Source organism: Haliotis rubra, unplaced genomic scaffold (assembly GCF_003918875.1).
Source record: "Haliotis rubra isolate DU_JTF1 unplaced genomic scaffold, ASM391887v1 Scf63, whole genome shotgun sequence".
Taxonomy (NCBI): Eukaryota; Metazoa; Mollusca; class Gastropoda; order Lepetellida; family Haliotidae; genus Haliotis; species Haliotis rubra.
In genome coordinates this window covers 2642269-2664905 of record NW_025767335.1, presented here as the reverse complement: position 1 = coordinate 2664905, position 22637 = coordinate 2642269, and the positions used below count along the sequence as shown (strand labels likewise).

The 22637-nt window shown below is 37.0% G+C and overlaps 1 protein-coding gene across 1 annotated transcript; it reads left to right on the top strand.

Moving 5' to 3' along the window:
• Nucleotides 1-16421: 16421 nt before the first annotated feature.
• Nucleotides 16422-20917, top strand: LOC124256492 (probable methyltransferase-like protein 24). The gene is made up of 4 exons (XM_046690479.1): nucleotides 16422-16495; nucleotides 16787-16858; nucleotides 17581-17752; nucleotides 20624-20917. Exons 1-4 carry the CDS (start codon nucleotides 16422-16424, stop codon nucleotides 20915-20917), a joined length of 612 nt encoding a protein of 203 aa, XP_046546435.1.
• Nucleotides 20918-22637: the final 1720 nt, after the last annotated feature.

Below are 22637 nucleotides of genomic sequence, written 5' to 3'. Positions count from 1 at the left end.
GATGAAATGTCGCTCGAAATAATATATTTATCATATTCAGGTAATAATCTTCATTTGCAACATGTTCGCCCGTCAGGCCGAAGGCCGGGTTCGATTCCCCATATGAGTACAATGTGTGAACAATTGTAAAAAATAAATAGACTGACGTAGAAAAGAAAGTACACCCCATGTGCTTTGGGAATAATGTCTTTTAAAAACCAACAACAACGCGTTACTAAATATTTTGAAATTTGACTTTGACAAACGGGTACAACATTGTTCAGTCAAAACAGCGGAACGAGAAATACTGAATAAATTCATGCTTAAACATAATTTTGTACGCGTGTAGCTTGTCTGTTTGTACGTATATATTTTACATAAATAAATACACTCTTTAAACGTCGTCGATATTACGAAATTACGTTCAATTTTCAAACAGATCGCCGACGAGATTAAGATACCATGCAGAGTGGAGTTCGAACTGTCGAGAAGATACTATCCCACACCATATTAACCTATCCAGCGCCGAATCTGTAATGAAGTGTCAAGTTCATATTGATCTGAGCTTTATTTCCACGTCACCAGATATATTAATATATATTGCAGAGAAAGTTCATGATACTTTCGAAAAGTGAACTTCCCTAAGCGGAAGTGACGTGGAAAGAGTTGCCACTCCATATATTGCATTACAGGTATCTGATGCAAATGCCCTGTCCATTCATATTGAAATTAGATCTGTGGTCACGCCCAACGTAACCTATGATTGGTTCGAATCCCAGTTGACTCCAACACGTCACAATTCTGGAAACCCAACAGTTCAGGAACTCTCCGCACGGTGGCCAGTTTCTGACAAAGGATTTGACAAAATTCAACATTCAGTTATCATGAAGATATGCTAACAAGGAAAACATTAAACATTTTTTTCGAAAACTCAAAATTCATGTTTTGGAGGTTCCATATGAATGAAAGTATGTTTATAGGTATTATGACACAAAGTTTAACTCATTTCAACTTATTTCGGCTAATTTAGGTTAGGCAGGACAGACCCCGTGGTCGCGGTTTTCATTCATTTGAATGGATCCACGATATGTTATTCCCTTCCGGTACAATATGCAAGGCCTATCTGTTTAACTGTGCCATTAATATTTGTTAGATGTTTGTTGACAATTCTACATAAACAGACAGACAAGTCTATCGGGTGAGTGAGTGAGTTCAGTATTACGCCGCTTTTAGCAATATTCCAGCTATATCAAGGCGGGGGACACCAGAAACGGGCATTGTACCCATGTTAGAAATCGAACCCGGGACGTAGAATAAAACAGCTGACGTTACATGATTGTATTGTGAGCTGTGTTAAATATTTATCTGGGAGATGCATGCTATCAATAGGGGCGGTGGGGTGGCCTAGTGGTTAAAGCGTTCGCTCGTCACGTCGAAGACCCGGGTTCGATTCCCCACATGGGTACAATGTCTGAAGCTCATTTCTGGTGTTCCCCGCCGTGATATTGCTGGAATATTGCTAAAAGCTGCGTGAAACTAAACTCAGTATATACAGTTTGAAGTTGCTTCAGCTTTGGGGACGTTTCTTTTTGTCAGCTAACCAATCATGTACAGGGCGGTCGAGTTATAATATAACTGTACTTTCATCAACACGCCAGACAGAAGAGAGGAATCGCAGAGATTGCCACGGATCCTAGGAGTGAAAGACAGTGCCAACACCAGGAACCTGCAGCTAGGCAACACACTAACAGAGGTTTTGAAATCAGTGAAAAGGCTGGAGAAAGACTTTAAGACAATGCAGATGAACATGAAAATGGAAGAAACAGACCATAAACGACAGTTCGAAGCACTTCACCATCACCTGGATGGTGCACGTGGTAAGATAGTCTTGAACCAAGCGAGTGATTGAGGTGGTTTTACGCCGCGTTTGGCAATATTCCAGCAATATCATGGCGGGGGACACCGGAAATCGGCTTCACACATTGTACCAATGTGGCGAATCGAGCCAGGTCTTCAGAGTGCCGAGCGAACGCTTTAACCACTAGGCCACCCCACCGTCCTGTCGACACAAAGAAGGCATCTGGGAAAGGTACAAAATGTGTCTACACACACCTTTTCGACGTACCAAATGAGTTGCCGTGATTGATATGGGTGGAATTATGTAACAGTGAAATGAGACCATTGCCTTGGAATGTTTGAATTTTACTTTTTTAATTTTGAACGTTGATTATTGTTAATCACCATTTAAGGCTATTTGTAACACTTTTGTTATAGTGATTATATCCCACATTTGCGTAGATCGATGCTCATGATGTTGATCACTGGATTGTCTGGTCCAGACTCGATTATTTACAGCCCGCCGCCATATAGCTGGATTATTGCTGAGTGTGACGTTAAACAACTAACCAACCAACCAACCAACCAATCCACTAAAGCATAAATGCGTTCAACAGCATTAATATTTCTAACTGTCATATTTCGTCGGCTCACAACCTTGTCAACTAGTACATGTACAGACAGTACGAAATTATGGTAAAATAATAGGAAGTAACGAATTCTGGAGGCTTCAATCCCTACAGAAAGAAGCTATTGTCATCCGTACATACAGCCACACAACGATGTGTACAACGTTGATGTGTCGTACTTTGGGACGTCTCCAAACAAAACGAAATTCCTAATTTCTCCTTCAGTCATTATTTTACCTTTTGTCGAACTTCGGATAACTCGAAGCATCCCTTCCACATAAAGGCGTTTGAAAATCTAATTACATTGTATTACATTAAAAAAGAAAAACTACCACTATGCATGTACAATGATATAGCGACTTGGGAATACATTTCATTTTCATAAATTTCATTGAAACTGTTGAGCCTTAGATTTAGTTTGAAGGCCTTTCAAACAGTAATCAAGATAATGAATACATCTGTCTAGTATTATGAAGATAATCCGTTACCTGCTGATTAACGATGTGACGAAGGCAACACAGCAAAAATAACTTAATTTACTTAAAGGTCACAGGTTGAAAGTGGACGGAAACTTAGGTTTCCACCTAGAATCCAGTGAGTTTCCACACTCCAACAGGTTTCCGCAAGGTATCCGTTACCCACACACCGACAAGTTTCCGTTGAGTTTCAGTTAACTTTGAATCCATCAGGTTTCCGCAAGGTTTCAGTTATTAATAAGACTCCAACAGGTTTCCGCAGAGTTTCAGTTACCAACTATTCGACATCGTTTCCGCATAGTTTCAGTTACCGGTTTCAATTTCAGGTTCACAGGTTTTCATATGCGTTTCAAAGAGCCAAATTTAAACATTGTTCTTTACTCATATCATAAACTCTTGTTAAAAACAATATAAGCAATTTGTTATCATGACATTTACTTAAAGGTCACATGCAACCAAAAAATCAAACATAATTAAAACACAATTATCACTTATTCATGACATATAATATACATTGCTGGTTACGAAAAAATATATAAACAAAATTATAAGCGTACAATCGCAAATCGAAAGTGCAAAATTGTGTACTTCGGTTTACTTCCCAAGAAACGAAGCAGCCGGGATACTGAACCCAGTCAGAGCGGGTGAGTGTGCACTCAAGTGTAACGGCTGGTTCATTTGCAGATGACTTCACGGCTAATTGTGTGTATATATAGAGAGAGATGTTGGGTTTTGTAAATACATGCTCATTTTTTGTGTATAACATTTTGCAATCAACAGACATCATAACATGTCATGTGTTCAAGTATCACACCTGCCTGTCTGTGTAATTACATAATGTGACGGAGACAGTGTGTTTATGGTGTAAAGCCTGATTGGTGTTAAGTTCAAATTGCATGTGGTCAGTGATAGCAGCTGTGTATTGAATATTGTCATTAGCAGACAGGCAGGCAGACACACAGGTGTCAATAAAACAAGACATTGAGTTTTGTCTGTGACAACGACATATCTATATCACAGTTAGAAATTCTGTCGACGCTAAATAATGACATTGCTTTTAAGTATCGAACTGAGAAAGTGTCTCGGTAAGAAGAACGTGTGGTGAAATAGACAAATGAAATTATATAAACAGTTAATTTACTGTCATAACATATAAAAAGCTCGCGCCTGTGAGATATCAACAAAACATTAGAAAAATAGCTCACACCAAAGCCTTCACCGAGTATTCACCCGACAACCCGCTTCCAAGCTGCGCGAACCTATTTACTTGCGCACGTTCTATGAGCGCAGCCCAGCTGTTGAAACCCGTTTTCCCCAGAAAAGTCTGGGGAAAATTAGTGAAACGTTTGAACTCCGATTTCGCGCGGTTTTTTTCATCGCGTTATTTTTCAAGTTTATAAGTTGAATTTGCATTTTTGACGATTTGTTTCGGTATGTCCATACCGAAAGGTATCAGAATCTGCAAAGTTGTGTTTTACGTTGCATGTGACCTTTAAAGAAAAACAGAATATATAATAAGATTCATTGTTTTATTTTCTCAACATAAATATGAATTAGCATTTAAGGCAAATAAAGATCATACATATAACTAGTAATATAGCACTAAAAAAACAGGGCAAAACATTTTGGCATAACTCAATCCAGTTTAAGAAATCATATATCATTTATAACAAAGTAGTAATTTTTCATCAGTTAAACTTTCATTCACTTATTATCTTGAAACAGCATGTTAGATATGAAATTTATTTCTAAAATCATGCTAATGGTGAAAAATAACATTAACATACAACTTAACACAGTAATAAAACATAGCTGCATCGGACATTTATTTGCACGCCTTGGCATTCAGCCACACACACTCTATGTCACAACTATCGCCAAACATCCACTATGATATACATCATACAATAATACAACATACAGCTTACAATACAAAAATAAAATAAAAATTACATTATGAAATTGAAAATAAATTCAATTATATTGCAAGAGTTGGTCAGTTAGCCCAATAAGGGGCATCCCTGGGTGGAGATCCCTCCGGTTGATTGGATGCCTTATCCTCGTCCTCACGTTGGCCATGACGAGAGCAGTGGAGGTGTAGATTCTTTCCAAGTCCAGTGTCGTCGTGTATGCCCTAAGCTTGCTGGACTCCCAGACAAAGGGGACGGAATGCAACTAATTGACGTCATCTTCGTCACTCACGACTGGTGATGTCATGTCTATGGTGAGTGTTGTCGCTACCTTTTTCTTTCGTCTATCTGGCCAATCGATAGATGCAAGTCTGTTTAGGCGTTGTGCAAGTTTCTGAAAATGGCAGGTAATAACGAATTACTAGGTTATTTTGATAAATTACACAAACATCAATCAACAAGAAACTGACAATGCCAAGGATGATTTAAAATGAGTAATCCAAAAGGAAGTTTGAATAAAAGAGAACTAAATTGAACAATCACACTTTGCACTAGTTTTCTCAAAACTCATCACACTTCATTGACCGAATGAAATATCTTATTTTCTAAAGAGGACACACAATCTATACAAAATTTGCTCTGAAGTTACATGCTTCCCAGTCCAGAGGTAGTAATACATTATATATATATACATGTATATGAACATTTATTGCATTTTCTATATAGTAATAATGATACTAGTAATAGATTTTCATCAAATTGCTATATTCAATCTCTTACAGTTCGTATTGAGCCCATTTCTGGTGTCCCCCGCCGTGATGTTGCTGGAATATTGCTAAAAGCGGCGTAAAACCAAACTCAGTCAGTCAGTCGTATTGTTGAAGGCACAAGTATATTCACCCAGTAGTGACTGTATGTTTACACCATTAAGTCTTTGAGGTGTATTTAGAAGTGAATAATGCAAGACATGAATGTTTACGGATGTCAACGTCTTTATTATGTAAAAACATAATAAAGGAGTTGACATCCATAAACCTTGTCTCTACACTATTAATTGGAAATTATTTACTATTTATAATAAAAGTCACTACAGATAGGTCAAAATTACCTTCACATGTTACTGCTGACCATCCTTGATCATTTGTTATACAGTCTCCAGACTCATCATCAGCTTTGCTGAAAAAAATAAACAATAACACGTTACTTTTCTTTGCATTTCCCCATTCATTCATTCGAGTTTTAAAAAAACCCTTAAACCTGCAGCGACATTTATACCAACAAGCAAACTACAGATTTATCACTTTAGGTTATGCAATCAGTAAGTGAACGGCCTGACATAAACATCCTGATGAATGAAGTTTAGTTATCTCATGTGACATAACCTTGGAGTAATTACGGTATTGTAAAATCAAGGGGTCAGTTTGACTGCAATTTCACACAGGTGTGCAGTTAAGATTTATTTGGTCCAATTTGAAATCATGATTAAGTTACCGGTTATTCAAATCCATTTGCAAATGTAACTTTAGTATGGTTCATTTTGTGAAAATGTATCTAGGGAAGCATAATAATAAAATATTCAAAGTGAAATTATGTCTATGTTTCGTAGTACCATAAACACATACCTTCAGTAAGAGAGGGTGATCTTTTCCTCCAGGAGTAGTCGTGACACATGTTTCCTCACAACAGCCTAAATGAATAAAACAAATTCATTAATATATAATCTATTTGCTATATTTTTCAAAATTGTAGTATATTTTTAGATAGACTTATTTTACTTCACCAACCTTAGTTCGAGCAAAACAGTTTATACAGTCATGGGGCTTAAATATACGTCCGTCGGCAAAATTCTCATAGACTTGCATGCTATTTTAGTGTAGCTGTGTAATTTTCATTAATTCAGTTTTCCATATTTGGTTGTCAAATTTTGCAGGTTGTTAGGAAATCATCTTGGTCACAGATACATAATTTTTTCACATTGTGGTTACATGAGCAACATATATATACAACATTGCGTATTCTTTCCCCATAGACCGCCATGTTAAAAATTGCCATAACCATGACACGCACTGAAGTGAAAATAAAACGGAAATTATGTCTTTGTAGCTGAGATGATTCATGACCCATGTGCAAAATATGAACAATATCAAACGGATATTAAATAAATTCAAGACATATTTCTAGCTGCACCAAATTAACATGTAAGTCGAATAATGCATAGTGACGAATACCTATGGCCAGTGGCTGTAATTCGATAGATTAGCTTGTTTACCAATCCAGATTTCTGTACGTAAAGTAAATAATTCATTAAACGTTATTTGACAACAAAATAAATTGGTCTTACCTGACAGGGTCGTGGTACTGCGAGTTTTTCGCAGCCATTTCCATCTTTCTTTTCCAGGTAGCGAATTCTCTCTTCCAGTGCTTTGAGGGAAACTGAGGCGGCTATGAAAATGGCGTCTCGCAAAGACTCACGGGAAAAACACTTTGTTGTTTTTTAATCTAAATCTAGCATTACAGTTTGACAATATCTTTCCGCGTTATACAACAAAATAAACATACACTTTACATCTAAAATGTCAACTGTGTGTTTTTTATAATAATTTAGGTAGTCTCGCATGGACGTGATCCGGTCGCCATTGTTTTATTCGTTTACAATGCCGACATCAAAGGGACTGTGAAAGGTGGAAATCAGCAGATTGAATGTGAGTACCCAAAGTGACTACAGTGGGCTGTTATGGGTTTAAGGGTCTTTCCATCGGATTATGGGCACTAATTGCTCCTCCTCAGTGTCAAGCATCAACATGTAGGCCTAGAGATAATTAACAGTGAATAAATCTGAAAACATATTCACGTGACTTTAATAGTCCTGGGTGCCGTTCCACTAACCGATTTTAGGCCAATTGTAGCCGGTCCCGATCTTACGATCCGATCCAGGCTTAGATCGAGACTCTTTCGGTCGAGAGATAGAGGAATGGGTGGCACGAGTTACCTCCCTTTGCATAGTCTAGCAAATGATGGAAGTAGTTTACGAACCAACTGAATGAGTGAGTGAGTTTAGATTTACGCCGCACTCAGCAATAGTCCAGCTATATGGCGGCGGTCTGTAAATAATCTAACTAAGATGCATAGCGTTCACTAATATGAGCGTTCATGTTAGTGAACGCTATGTATCTTAGCTATAAATAATCGAGTCTGGACCAGACAATCCAGTGATCAACAGCATGAGGATCGATCTGCGCAGTTGGGAACCGATTACATGTGTCAACCAAGTCAGCGAGCCTGACCACCCGATCCCGTTACTGGCCTCTTACGACAAGCATGGGTTATTGAAGTTCAATATTCTAACCCGGGGCTTCATTGGTATTTTCCAACCATGTGTAAACGTGGAGAAAAAGCTAGAGCAAAATATTAGGGTAGTGAGCACCTTGGTTTCAGGTGCAAGTGCGTGTGAACGCTGGGTATCAGGCATAATATAATAATAATAAATGCATATTTATAGTGCGCCTATTCCACATCCTGGGGCATGCTCAAAGCGCCATGTACAGATAATTTACACGAAAGTATTTACAGCCGAGATGATAAGTAATAAACTGAGAACAGGTTTTAAGTCTGGACTTTAAAAATGTCAATTGTGTCAGAGCTTTTAATATGTGCCTGAATAACACGCGGCCTGCCTTTAGAATCCCCCACCAAATATGTGCAGTGAAATCAAACATATTTGTATCTTTTTGCTTCAGAACATTGTTCACTTCACAGCTGTCCCATGACGTTGCAATATTGTTGTACAAATGTGTTACACCGACTCGCTCGGTTGTGTTCCCATGACGACAGTGGTCAGACTGGCCTGACATTTGTAAGGCTTCTGCAGTGCAGTGTTTGTTTACATCACAGAAATATACAAATTCATTTCATGGGGGATTTTAGGGGACGCTCACGGTGAAATGCTCGCCCTTATTTTTCACATAGAATAGGAAAGCCACCATTTTGGTTTCTCTACGATTGATTTTAGCTATCCTAAGTTGGTCATGAGCAACTTAGACTTTGAATCTTAACTTTACGATTGACTTTGGTAAGATTGGTTAGTGGAACGGTATGCCGATCGTAACGTCACGCTAAGATTGGGATTTTATGGGTTTACGATTGGCGTAGGGCTAAGATCGGTTAGTGGAACGGCACCCTGATCGAGCTTCATGAGTCCTACTCGTGAGAACTTGTGTTAGTGACAAATAGGTGATTTTTCAAAACCCTGTCAGGAGTAGGCAATATACGAAAATATTTTTGCTGGACGTAAAACTTCATCATGTAAGTAATTTACCCATTGAGATCCAAACATGCAAGTGTATTAGACATGCTTATATCATGTTCATTCTTTTCAGTTCTACACCTAGATATACTATTCCCATGTATTATAAGTTAAATTATCTAATTTTGCAGTATATATTGCTAGCTTATATGTAATGTCAGCTCAATATATCCGAGTGAGTGAGTTTAGTATTACGCCGCACCCAGCAATATTCCAGCTATATGGCGGTATTTATCCAATTATACCAGTTCATCTATTTTATCATTTTATAACCATTAAATCAATTATTACATATACTTTACACTCATAGCTTTGTGTAATAATTTGTGTAATCAATTATTAAACCTCTTAGCCTTACAATGCATTGACACAAGTCACGTATAACATTTCTAAAAGAATCATTGTTTCAATTTACAGATACGTTTTGTGGATCTAGGAACTTGTTGGAGATTGACAAGAGGCTTGGCTTGGTAATCATTTATAGTTACACCCTACCATGCTCCTAATTGCATTAAAGGAAATCTTAAAACAATATTTTTTATTCATCAGCATTTAGTCAAAAACAAGTAAACACTAAATAGATACATAGAATAAATTTCTTTATCTTTGTGAAAAATATAATCACTCAAAATGTAACAGTGCGTGGATTCCAGTGTAATTATAAGTTGATATGTTTTTCAGTTCCAAGAAAAAGACCAGTTTTCTGTCCGCACTGCCAGTCGCTTGTTTCAAGGAAACAAGGAATCCGTCTGGAATGGACGGCAGTTTCTCATCAGGTTAGTCGTCAAAGATACTTCACTTCATAGGTTTCACTTAACGACTTCAGTTTGATCTGTCCCTTTGTTATCCATCATATATCAATAATGAATATATTTAATTATTGTATATCAAATATGTAACTGTAACTGTAAGTGAATAAGTTGTGTTGAATGTTTCTTTAGAGGGTTGATAAAACTAAGAAATACCCACGATTTTTCATTCATGGGAAATGTTAGGTTTTGTATGCTTTTCTCAGTTGAGTTGGTCATTTCAATTTGAAATGAGTAAGATCACATATATAATAAGGTGTTACATTCAGTGTTTAAACATGATTCGTATCTATTTAAAATATGTATGTACCGTTTTACCTATTCTTAGATTTCAATTGGCGATTTGGTAGTAGATGTTACCTTGAATATGAGTACAGTAACAGTAATAAATATTACCACAATTTGCTTCAGAATACTGGGTTGGCTACTATTTTCTGGTACCAATCAATCAAATAAGTGACATGTCCAATGGAACATACAATATACATGTATAATACAGATCTTTCCTTTGTGATTGTGAAAAAAATCTTTTGGGTACATCTACAAATTAGTCGTTCTAATTTTATAATTTCATTGTGATCAGATATACCACTGTGCATGTTTTTGAATATGTATACATGTGTTACTTTGGCTGTTTTTGTAGTTTTACTAAGCATTGTATGTATTGTATTTACAGGATGATGCAGAGTCTGTGTGGGACGATGAGCATGGCAACGATGTTGTGCCAGACATCAACCAGGACTCTTCATATTCACCCACAGATCTTAAGTAGAGCATACACCATCTGTTTGCGGTGGTGGACTGGTTCAAGCCTTGTTGTAATCAACTTGGTTATATTTCCCCTTTCTCTGTGTGGCAAAACAAATGTCTCAACTCAGGCTCTGCTTCATATGTACCAGATCAGAGGATTGCTGTCTGCTCAGCATGAGTGCAATAGAAGCTTCATGATTGTAAGCAAGTTGCCAAGTCTTTACTATGTGAGATTGTTAGTGTGTATATGTTAAGATACATTGAGGCAGCTTCAAATGTACACTTCATGTATATGGGCCCATGACCTTTCATACAATAAACATTTGAATTTGAATTTAAAATCTGTTTAATAAATACCACAGCAAGTATGTTATGCCTGCACTAGTAGACATCATTTCATCATATGCATAAAATGTTGTAGGGTTTTGACATATTTGTATTTGCATATTCATACAGAAGTTGTGTTCTCCAATGCTGAAGATTCCTTCTCTCATACATGTACATACATTCATCATACATACATACATACATACATACATACATACATACATACATACATACATACATACATACATACATACATACATACATACATACATACATACATACATACATACATACATACATACATACATACATACATACATACATACATACATACATTATTGGGTTCTCTTGAAATGTGAGCTATTCAAAATAATGAAACAGATGAATCATATCAGTGACTGTGTGTTACTGTGTTTGTTGTTTTCGTGTACAATGTAATAAATGGTACATTCACAAGTTATGCAGAATGGTAGTGAGTTACAAAGTCACATCGGCAGCCATATCGTGAAAGTCGTAAATCTAAATTTGTAAATGTGTACATGAAATAAAAACAAACTCATATACCTACCTGTCTTCTAAGGACAGTAAAATAACTAGTCTATCACAAATGTACACTAAAAACTGGCATGTAACCATAAACACTTTAACGGTACAGTATAAAAATGGGCTATAGATTGCCAACACCTGAAGGTTGATCAACATACTAGGGACTACGGGAACGTACAGTACTTTTGCTTCCTGCATGGCCCTTAGCTGGATTCTGTATATAGAAATTATCTTGCAAATGTAACAGTAAGTAAATATTGTCCCCCAATGGAACAGCACAAAGTTAAGTTTGCCATTTCATCTAAGCTGAAACCAACAGAAACCTAGCGGAAACCTACATTACCCAGTATGCAATAGGTTTCCGCAATAGCGGAAACTAAGTCATTTTGCTATGAATGTTTCAGCGAACTGAAACTAAATGGAAACGCATAATGATAGTTTCAGATGTAGAAACTTGACGGAAACCTAGATTTGTTAGTTTCAGTTTTGTAAACTATGCGGAAACTCGCATTGTCTGTTTCCGGATACTGAAACCTAGCGGAAACCTACATTACCCAGTATTAATTAGGTTTCCGCAAGAACGGAAACTAAGTTATTTTTGCTGTGCAATGTTTGTGAAATATCTACATTAATAAGCGCAAATCGGAGACAGATATAATTAAAATATGACAAGTCATAGCGACATGGACTTCTGATAGAGATTCATACACTCTTCAAAAAAAAAAACATAAGCCATTTTAGAAGAATTTATTGCGTTACTTTAAGAGCAATTATTTCATGTAATTTCAATGGTAAAAATATGAAAATTCACATCTCTTGAGACAAAGAATTCGCCAACATAACAGTAGCCTTTATTGTTCCTGTCCACAAGATGGCGTCAACGTCAGTACTTTGTATGGCCACCATAGGCAGCAATTACTGGTCGGCACCGTCCTGGCACAGACTGGATAAGTCGACAAAGTCGCTCTTGCGGAATTCTTCCCCACTCTTCCTGCAATAAGATGGCCAGTTGTTGAAGTGTCTGATGCGTGTTTTGACGTTGACGTACACGTCGGACGAGTTCATTCCATAGGTGTTCTATCCGGTTTAGATCTGGTGATCGGGAAGGCCACGGCAAGACATTGACTTTAGAATTGGCAAGGTAGCGGACCGTGACGCGTAATGTATGTGACGTATCGTTTTTCATGCTGGAACAACTCCCTCTATCACTCCATGATCGGAAGCATGCGATGTGCAAATCTCTCAACAGGGGCGACAACTGGCCTTCTTGGTCAAATCCACACGTGCCTTTTGCTTTGCATGTTTTCTTGGTGACGCGTTTGGCGGATATTTCTTCAAGCGCTTCTAAAACAAGGGGGAAAGTTAAACTTGACGCGTTTTGGCGCTGAAGCTGTTTTACAGTCACACAAAAGATGACGTTTTGGAAAGAAATAGTATATTTGTATTATTTCTTGCCGCAGCTACATGAGTCATTCTCAAAATCACCTATGCGTTTCTTTATTTCTGAAGAGTGTATATATTTCCACGAAACACTTGTGGAGTATTAGAACATCAGTGAAAATATTCATATTTTATTATAATACAAACTAATATTTCAGTGTCATCCAGGATGCAAAATGTCAAGGATCCTTTACGGATATCAGAGGATTGCTGTCTGCTCAGTATGAGTGCAATAGAAGCTTCATGATTGTAAGCAAGTTGCCAAGTCTTTACTAAGTGAGATTGTTAGTGTGTATATGTTAAGATACATTGAGGCAGCTTCAAATGTACACTTCATGTATATGGGCCCATGACCTTTCATACAATAAACATTTGAATTTGAATTTAAAATCTGTTTAATAAATACCACAGCAAGTATGTTATGCCTGCACTAGTAGACATCATTTCATCATATGCATAAAATGTTGTAGGGTTTTGACATATTTGTATTTGCATATTCATACAGAAGTTGTGTTCTCCAATGCTGAAGATTCCCTCTTGATGTGGCTTCTCTCATACATACATACATACATACATACATACATACATACATACATACATACATACATACATACATACATACATACATACATACATACATACATACATACATACATACATACATACATACATACATACATACATACATACATACATACATACATACATACATACATACATTATTGGGTTCTCTTGAAATGTGAGCTATTCAAAATAATGAAACAGATGAATCATATCAGTGACTGTGTTACTGTGTTTGTTGTTTTTCGTGTACAATGTAATAAATGGTACATTCACAAGTTATGCAGAATGGTAGTGAGTTACAAAGTCACATCGGCAGCCATATCGTGAAAGTCGTAAATCTAAATTTGTAAATGTGTACATGAAATAAAAACAAACTCATATACCTACCTGTCTTCTAAGGACAGTAAAATAACTAGTCTATCACAAATGTACACTAAAAACTGGCATGTAACCATAAACACTTTAACGGTACAGTATAAAAATGGGCTATAGATTGCCAACACCTGAAGGTTGATCAACATACTAGGGACTACGGGAACGTACAGTACTTTTGCTTCCTGCATGACCCTTAGCTGGATTCTGTATATAGAAATTATCTTGCAAATGTAACAGTAAGTAAATATTGTCCCCCAATGGAACAGCACAAAGTTAAGTTTGCCATTTCATCTAAGCTGAAACCAACAGAAACCTAGCGGAAACCTACATTACCCAGTATTCAATAGGTTTCCGCAATAGCGGAAACTAAGTCATTTTGCTATGAATGTTTCAGCGAACTGAAACTAAATGGAAACGCATAATGATAGTTTCAGATGTAGAAACTTGACGGAAACCTAGATTTGTTAGTTTCAGTTTTGTAAACTATGCGGAAACTCGCATTGTCTGTTTCCGGATACTGAAACCTAGCGGAAACCTACATTACCCAGTATTAATTAGGTTTCCGCAAGAACGGAAACTAAGTTATTTTTGCTGTGCAATGTTTGTGAAATATCTACATTAATAAGCGCAAATCGGAGACAGATATAATTAAAATATGACAAGTCATAGCGACATGGACTTCTGATAGAGATTCATACACTCTTCAAAAAAAAAGAAACATAAGCCATTTTAGAAGAATTTATTGCGTTACTTTAAGAGCAATTATTTCATGTAATTTCAATGGTAAAAATATGAAAATTCACATCTCTTGAGACAAAGAATTCGCCAACATAACAGTAGCCTTTATTGTTCCTGTCCACAAGATGGCGTCAACGTCAGTACTTTGTATGGCCACCATAGGCAGCAATTACTGGTCGGCACCGTCCTGGCACAGACTGGATAAGTCGACAAAGTCGCTCTTGCGGAATTCTTCCCCACTCTTCCTGCAATAAGATGGCCAGTTGTTGAAGTGTCTGATGCGTGTTTTGACGTTGACGTACACGTCGGACGAGTTCATTCCATAGGTGTTCTATCCGGTTTAGATCTGGTGATCGGGAAGGCCACGGCAAGACATTGACTTTAGAATTGGCAAGGTAGCGGACCGTGACGCGTAATGTATGTGACGTATCGTTTTTCATGCTGGAACAACTCCCTCTATCACTCCATGATCGGAAGCATGCGATGTGCAAATCTCTCAACAGGGGCGACAACTGGCCTTCTTGGTCAAATCCACACTTGCACGTGCCTTTTGCTTTGCATGTTTTCTTGGTGACGCGTTTGGCGGATATTTCTTCAAGCGCTTCTAAAACAAGGGGGAAAGTTAAACTTGACGCGTTTTGGCGCTGAAGCTGTTTTACAGTCACACAAAAGATGACGTTTTGGAAAGAAATAGTATATTTGTATTATTTCTTGCCGCAGCTACATGAGTCATTCTCAAAATCACCTATGCGTTTCTTTATTTCTGAAGAGTGTATATATTTCCACGAAACACTTGTGGAGTATTAGAACATCAGTGAAAATATTCATATTTTATTATAATACAAACTAATATTTCAGTGTCATCCAGGATGCAAAATGTCAAGGATCCTTTACGGATTACGGAGTGGTGGCAAGCCTCGTCTCTCTTGAAGTGGTAGGTAAAGGGCGACACGTTGGTGACGCCAACCTTCTGTAGACATGATACCCAAGGAGATCCCATGTCAAATAGATGACGCATTCATGGTTATGTTATGTTACCCTGTGTCTATTTTTCACATTAACAAAACATTAAGCTATGACACAGAATTAAAACGACTAACTATAAATAAATGTCCATCCATACCCACACTCATTTCTATTTCCCTTTGTGGCGTCGAGATAGTTACCATATTTCAAATATATTTCTAAATTATAGAAATTATACTGGGTTTAAAGTTCGTTTCTTGAGCTTGCATCGTTAAAGAATGTTACAATTCTGACGTTAACTGTTGTTTTTTAGTGAACGGGTTCTTGGTACGTACAACAACATCACTGATGTAATACAATATCATTTCTTTACAAAATCGTTAATCGTGATGAATTGTGTAACATATGTTAGACCAATGTCAATTCTTGATCAAGTGCTCCATTTGTATGAAAAGGGTCTGTAGCATAAATCTTTGATAAGTAATCTGAACTACAACAAGGTTGTATGGTTCTTTCAGTTCATATATGAGCCGAAACTGGTAACCCACTCTCTCATTTAACTCGAATTATCAAATGGTTTGTCTTTGATCTCCAGTATAACATATGGAAGTTGTATATGGCAATAAATCACAATGTAATAGCAATCACTGATATAACACTGTTTAAGAAATACTTCCTGTATACAATAGTATGTGGAGTCATTAACAGGTACTGTGTCTGCTTTATACAGGGACTGGGAGAAACCCCCGGAGTACACGTGTGGCAAGATAGAGATGAGGGGCAACTGGCACATTTGTAATGACAACAAGTTTGAGGTCAAACCACCGTGTCTAGTCTACTCCTTTGGGTCAGTAGAAACTGATATTAACAAAGCTGTCTAAAACTAAATTGAAACACTTCTTAGACGAATATATATGTTGTGCTCATATAGCATATGAGTGCCTAGAAACTGCATGGAGATGCTTATTTTGTTATCGAACAAAGTGCTTCTTCAGAAAAGAACTGTTGAGAGCTGAATTATTGTTCTTAGTGATACTTTCATATGTTTTATTAAAAACAAGTTCCATCTCTTAGGCACGACGTTCAAATATAAATATGTAGTATTAAGTTAATTAGTAAGTATTGTAAATATTTGTAGGATCTGGAATGACTGGTCGTTTGATGACGCAATGGGAGCTCGTGGTTGTGAAGTTCATTCCTTTGATCCAAGGTAAGAATAATATACAGTGATAATAATATAAAGTTATTAAAAAAATTAAATAAAGTGATAAAAAAAATATAAAGTGATAAAAAAAAGGAAAAAAAAGAGAATAATATACATGTAATATAATACCTAGTAACACCTTGCTGCATCTACATCACGGTGACATGCATTACTAAAGTTCTCCAACGACATAAATCACGAATTAAAATTATCAATGAATGATTGACTATTGTCTCAGCAGCATTCAGAAAATAAAGTCCATCCAATCAAAACTGTTTCATTTAAACCAAAGTAGCAGCAAACAACACACTTTTCACCTTGGTGGTAAGGATTGGGGTAGCCTAGCGGTTAAAGTGTTGGCTCGTCACGCCGAAGACTCGGGTTCGATTCTTCACATGGTGACAATGTGTGAAGCCCATTTCTGATATCCCCCGCCGTGATATTGCTGGAATATTGCTAAAAGCGGGGTAAAACTATACTCACTCTCTCACTCCTTGGTGGTAAGTGTTAATTCGTATGGGCCAGTTGTGTTAATTGGTGTGTGGTAATACAAAAACATTGGTTTATATATCTAGCTCTCGTACCTAACCTACTCCTGTGCAATCAACATGTTTTTTGTCTTAGTCATTCTATTTACTTTCGTATACGTCTATAAATGCCACTTCTTCATTAAGATGGTTTATTTAGATAAGAATGCCTTTCATTGTAATGGTAAACCATTTGTTTAGCATCGGACTAAAGCCCTTCGACAGAAGCAAGAATGTCCACTTCCATGACCTTGGCCTCTCTGGGGAAGACAGCGACACGTATGTTCCTACTAAGGACATATACGTCAAAAAGAGAACAACATGGAAGATCAGACGCCTCAAGACCATCATGGAGATGCTTGGCCATACAAATGTACGTACATGTAAATTCCAAGTTTGACAGAAGCAATATTGATCTCGGGAACGATATGGGTGGATAATGTGATTACCGACAGAGCTACAAGTAAATAGAAACGAATATGTCTATATGCCGATTTGGGCCTTGTACATTTATATTCATGCAATTGGTTGGGCGTGATTGTGTACAGATACTACGCAGAAAATAGGGGACTGTATGGGTCATCCTAGGAGCAATGAAAGTATGGGTAAACGGCTCGAAGTAAAAGGTTGCTGCCTGCATCTTCTTTGTCAGCATTTTGCGGTTGTATCGAACATTGGATAACTCGAAATACTTCTTAATCGTGTATCTTCATTACACGATACGCCAATTTGTTAGTCAGAAATCAAATACTCTGGGTTCCCATCCACATATTCGTAAGCCTATGATACACCATAGTCAAAATGGTTTACAGTTATGTTATACTGTAGGCAGTTTCTATCAATTTATGTTTGAGAGTAATAAACAGAATACTAAACCCGCTTCCGTGAAATACCATTTTTATTAAACTCGTGAAAGATTTAGTATCAAACCCGCTTTCGCTCGTTTGAAACTAAATCATTAACTCGTTTAATAAAAATGGTATCACACGGAAGGTCGTTAATTATCCTCTATTTATGTAGCAATGTGTAAACACCCAGTCTTCAACTCTAAGAAACATTATGAAATAAATGCCCTAATGCGTATGTACGTATGACATCAATACCGGTAAACTAAGTAACTAAATGATTACTTAGGCATTAGTATGCAATATTTTGAAGGACTTGTTGATTTGGTGATCGTAAATGTTTTGAAAGAAGGACTTGTTGATTCGGAGATCGTATGTTTTCAAAGAAGGATTTGTTGATTCGGAGATCGTATGTTTTGAAAGAATGACTTGTTGATTTGGAGATTGTATGTTTTAAAAGAAGGACTTGTTGATTCGGAGATCGTATGTTTTGAGAGAAGGACTTGTAGATTCGGAGATCGTATGTTTTGAGAGAAGGACTTGTTGATTCGGAGATCGTATGTTTTGAAAGAAGGACTTGTTGATTCGGAGATCGTATGTTTTGAAAGAAGGATTTGTTGATTTGGAGATCGTTTGTTTTGAAAGAATGACTTGTTGATTTGGAGATCGTTTGTTTTAAAATAAGGACTTGTTGATTCGGAGATCCTATGTTGTGAGGGAAGGACTTGTTGATTCGGAGATCGTATGTTTTGAAAGAAGGATTTGTTGATTCGGAGATCGTATGTTTTGAAAGAAGGACTTATTGATGCAGATTTATCCCTTACGACTTGCCTGAAATCGATAAGTAAACAAGATAAACGAACAGCTTCCAAACACGGAACACTTGCCATATATGGAATGTAAACAATTGCTCCGTACATCGAAACTGTCGCACGCGGTGTTGTCGGTTTTTGTCGAACTGGTTTCAATCACAAGTTGTGCGTAGGATATTCGTAAACAGCGCTCGGAGGGACATAACTCTATGGGGTTCGCTTAAAAATCATTCGGTCGATAGAGGGCGCGAGAGTCAATTTAATGCAATGTTACATTAATTCATTCGAATTTTATAATTTTAATATTGTAATCCAAATACGTAATATCTTTTGAATAAATTATATGGTAGCTTCCCTGAGTGCTGATAGTTAGTATTATTGAGAGAAAATGCATTATTTATTTTTACAGAAGTGTGGTGTGATATAGTGCCTTAAAGTCTGAATTGTCCATATCATTTTTATGATCATTTCGCTTGATTTGACCTCTGTCGTTTGTATTAATCACAAATACAAGTTACAGCTTGGTGCTTAAATATATGCCTAATTCAGGGATGTATGCTTAGCATCTGAGTATGAAATATACGTTTTGCGCACCTCATATGGAAAATGTGTAAAGTGTAAAATGTCGTGGATGCAGCACGATTTTACCAAATTCTCTACACATCCGGAGATCCTCGGAATCTATTGAGCAAGAGTATGTTAACTGTTTCTCTATATAGGCTGAAGTAGTAATTATTGTGACGTTAACATTATGTATGTTACAGGGAATGTGTGAAACCAGGGATTTCATGTAATCCCCAAAGACTCGGTGATTTCATGAAATCACCGTGACACTAGGAACATTCTTGGTGTGGTTTTGCATCACGACCAAGCTTATGACAATTATAGAATAGGTGTGAAATCTGGTATCATCAAGGGTTTGTGCACGCGTTCTCAATTTGATGTTTGTCCCTTTCCTCTCTACGAATGATGTGACAATGGACAAAGAAGTGTCTCTCCGGACTGTGTGATTTCCGAGTCGAATTGTGGTGGTCAGGATTTCCAGAAATGTAACTAACCAATGTAAATCGAGATGCTGTAAATGCATTAATAGAGGACTGAAGTGTAATAGCTGGTGTAATAATAGTCTATGTTGTCCAAATAAATGAATTTTACCAGCATATACTCTGTATTCGCATTATAAATTTGGTGTTCCTTATGTCAATAAAGGCTGGCAGGGGTTTTATGAAATCCCAGAGTCAATATTTCAGTAACTTCATGAAATCCCTTGAAAGTTTAGGGAATACATGAAATCCCTGGGGGTCACAGTGATATCACGAAATCACTGACTCATTTAAGGATTACGTGAAATCCCTGGTTTCACACATTCTCTGCAACATACATACGGTATTTGCTTACTGATCGGACCATGACACCAGGTTGATTGTTCTCGTCGATAACACAATTGATGAAATGACCAAAATAATTAATGAAAATACTTCATGGTTTCTTCATATCATTAGGTGTTTTCATTCTCGGGTGAATCGCTAGGAAGTCAAAGAAGGGAAATGATAACATTGTAAACTGGAAGGTCCTTATATTTTCCAGAGACACCTGGATTATCTAAAGATTGACATAGAAACAAGCGAGTGGCCGGCAGTGAAAGACATCGTGGAATCTGGTCTGTTCTCCCAAATCAGACAGTTTTCTGTAGAATGGCACCTGTTTCCAACATATCCAAGTCGATCGGAATACGTCGGTATTTATGCAAGTGTCGCAGCCATGAAGGAGCAAGGACTACGAACATTTAGAGCCAGTTTTCATGGAAAAGACTACCGAAACGAGACCTTCCGTTTCCAGGCAGATGTCAACTACGTTAATATATTGTATAAAGACAAATAACACTGCACTGAAAGTTATTGTCACTAAGTGAGCTGAATAAATCACATTTGTGGCAACCGTGGGATCATTAGCTGAATGAGTAGGAGCTGTAGCAGCTCCAGGAGCAGGTGTCATAGGAGCTGGAGCTGGAGTTAGAACTGCAGCAAGAGCAACAGCAAATATAGTTTAAGCAACAGTTAAAACATTTTTATTTTCATTTATTCCATCGCATTAACGGATCTTTATTCGTTCAACTTTGCAAGTGTATATTTATACTGAGATTAAACAGATCTTCTTGGTGAGGATTCATCTTATTTTATGTGTAACTCTGTTGTGTATATCATTAGATATTACTAAAATTGAGGCCTGAATATTTTCAAGAACGTTATAGTAGAAGCAAAATGTTTATACAAATATTATCTAGGAATTTCTTTGAGTTGTCCATAAAAGTAGGTACTTAATGTTTTGTATATTAAGCAATACGTTTCTGTCGTAATAGACCTTCAAACATTCTTCTGTGATAAAGTTGCAGATAAGTTTAAACTAAATCGTCCCCGTGGACCTTCTTCAGCTTTATATCTGTGCATGTAGACGTCAATGTACAGGAAGGTGTAGCTGTAAGGGGTTGAACCTGTTGTGTACTTCAGCATGTGGATGTGGGCATGAAACATGTGCCCGTGACCTTGTCATTGTTGACATTGCCTAACATGTCAAATGGGAATTCACTATGTCTATTAAGAACATTTATAGATACGAATTGATATGAAGGAAATTGAAAACGGTATAGGTATCCATACCGAAACGCAGATATAAGTTGATCCTCCAATAAGACTTGTCATTCCTAAATACAAAGTACCAACTTTTGTTTCATTGTAATGGCTTTTCATGCATACGGTGCCAACCAAACGTATTTATGACCTTTCAATGATATAGCTGATTTAGAAAAACCTAAGTTTGGTAAAATTACCTTTAATTTGTAAAGTTTAACTCAAATGTTTCTGATCAAATGCGCTTTCTATTAAAATTGACCTTTGACCTACCAAAATATTTTTTGGCGATGAGCATATACATAATATCATTGTCCACAATTTTAAATCATGATCTGAGCTTTCCAAAACTACTATTTTGATGAAAATCATTCCCCTCCCCTGCCCCATCATCACACCACACAAACACACACACACACACACACCTTTCTCGGAACAGGGATTGTTTTACTAATGATGTGGTCAAACACAGTATAACATGTTTTACACTTCTAAGTAAAATTGAAGTAAACAGGAAAACACCTTCACAAATAATTGATTCAGAGTTTAATTCTACCCAACAAAATATGACATATCTTTAGGCAAACAGGTTTAATCAAAAATGACACGGGAATCCTATCCGAGCAGAGTAACATAGAAGCACATTGTATACGTAACTTCTATGTCGGGAAACACATTCAGAATAGTGTGTTCCCTGACGAGGCACATCCCATTGCCCCAAGATTCTTAACAAGGTATCACGCAGTGGTGGTTGTGTATTCATGGTCTAGTAGCCATTTTTATAATTATGGAATTGGAACTGAAAATCGAAACGTATAGATAGATTTACTTCTATCTTTAATAACAATACAAGATCTGGTGTTTGAAGCTAGTGTTCTATAACGTCCTGGGATACTACTTTTCCATATATTTATTTTCGCAATAGAAACGTTCAGAGTTTAGTTATATAAACTCGATTAGCTTCTTTGAAAGTC

What these genes read in the sequence shown, in the direction of transcription:
- LOC124256492 (XM_046690479.1), top strand. Translation starts at nt 16,422, where the DNA reads ATGAGGGGCAACTGGCACATTTGTAATGACAACAAGTTTGAGGTCAAA. An exon ending in GTTCATTCCTTTGATCCAAG is followed by an intron (nt 16,859 to 17,580) that starts GTAAGAATAATA and finishes CCATTTGTTTAG; the next exon opens with CATCGGACTAAAGCCCTTCG. An exon ending in AGATGCTTGGCCATACAAAT is followed by an intron (nt 17,753 to 20,623) that starts GTACGTACATGT and finishes TATATTTTCCAG; the next exon opens with AGACACCTGGATTATCTAAA.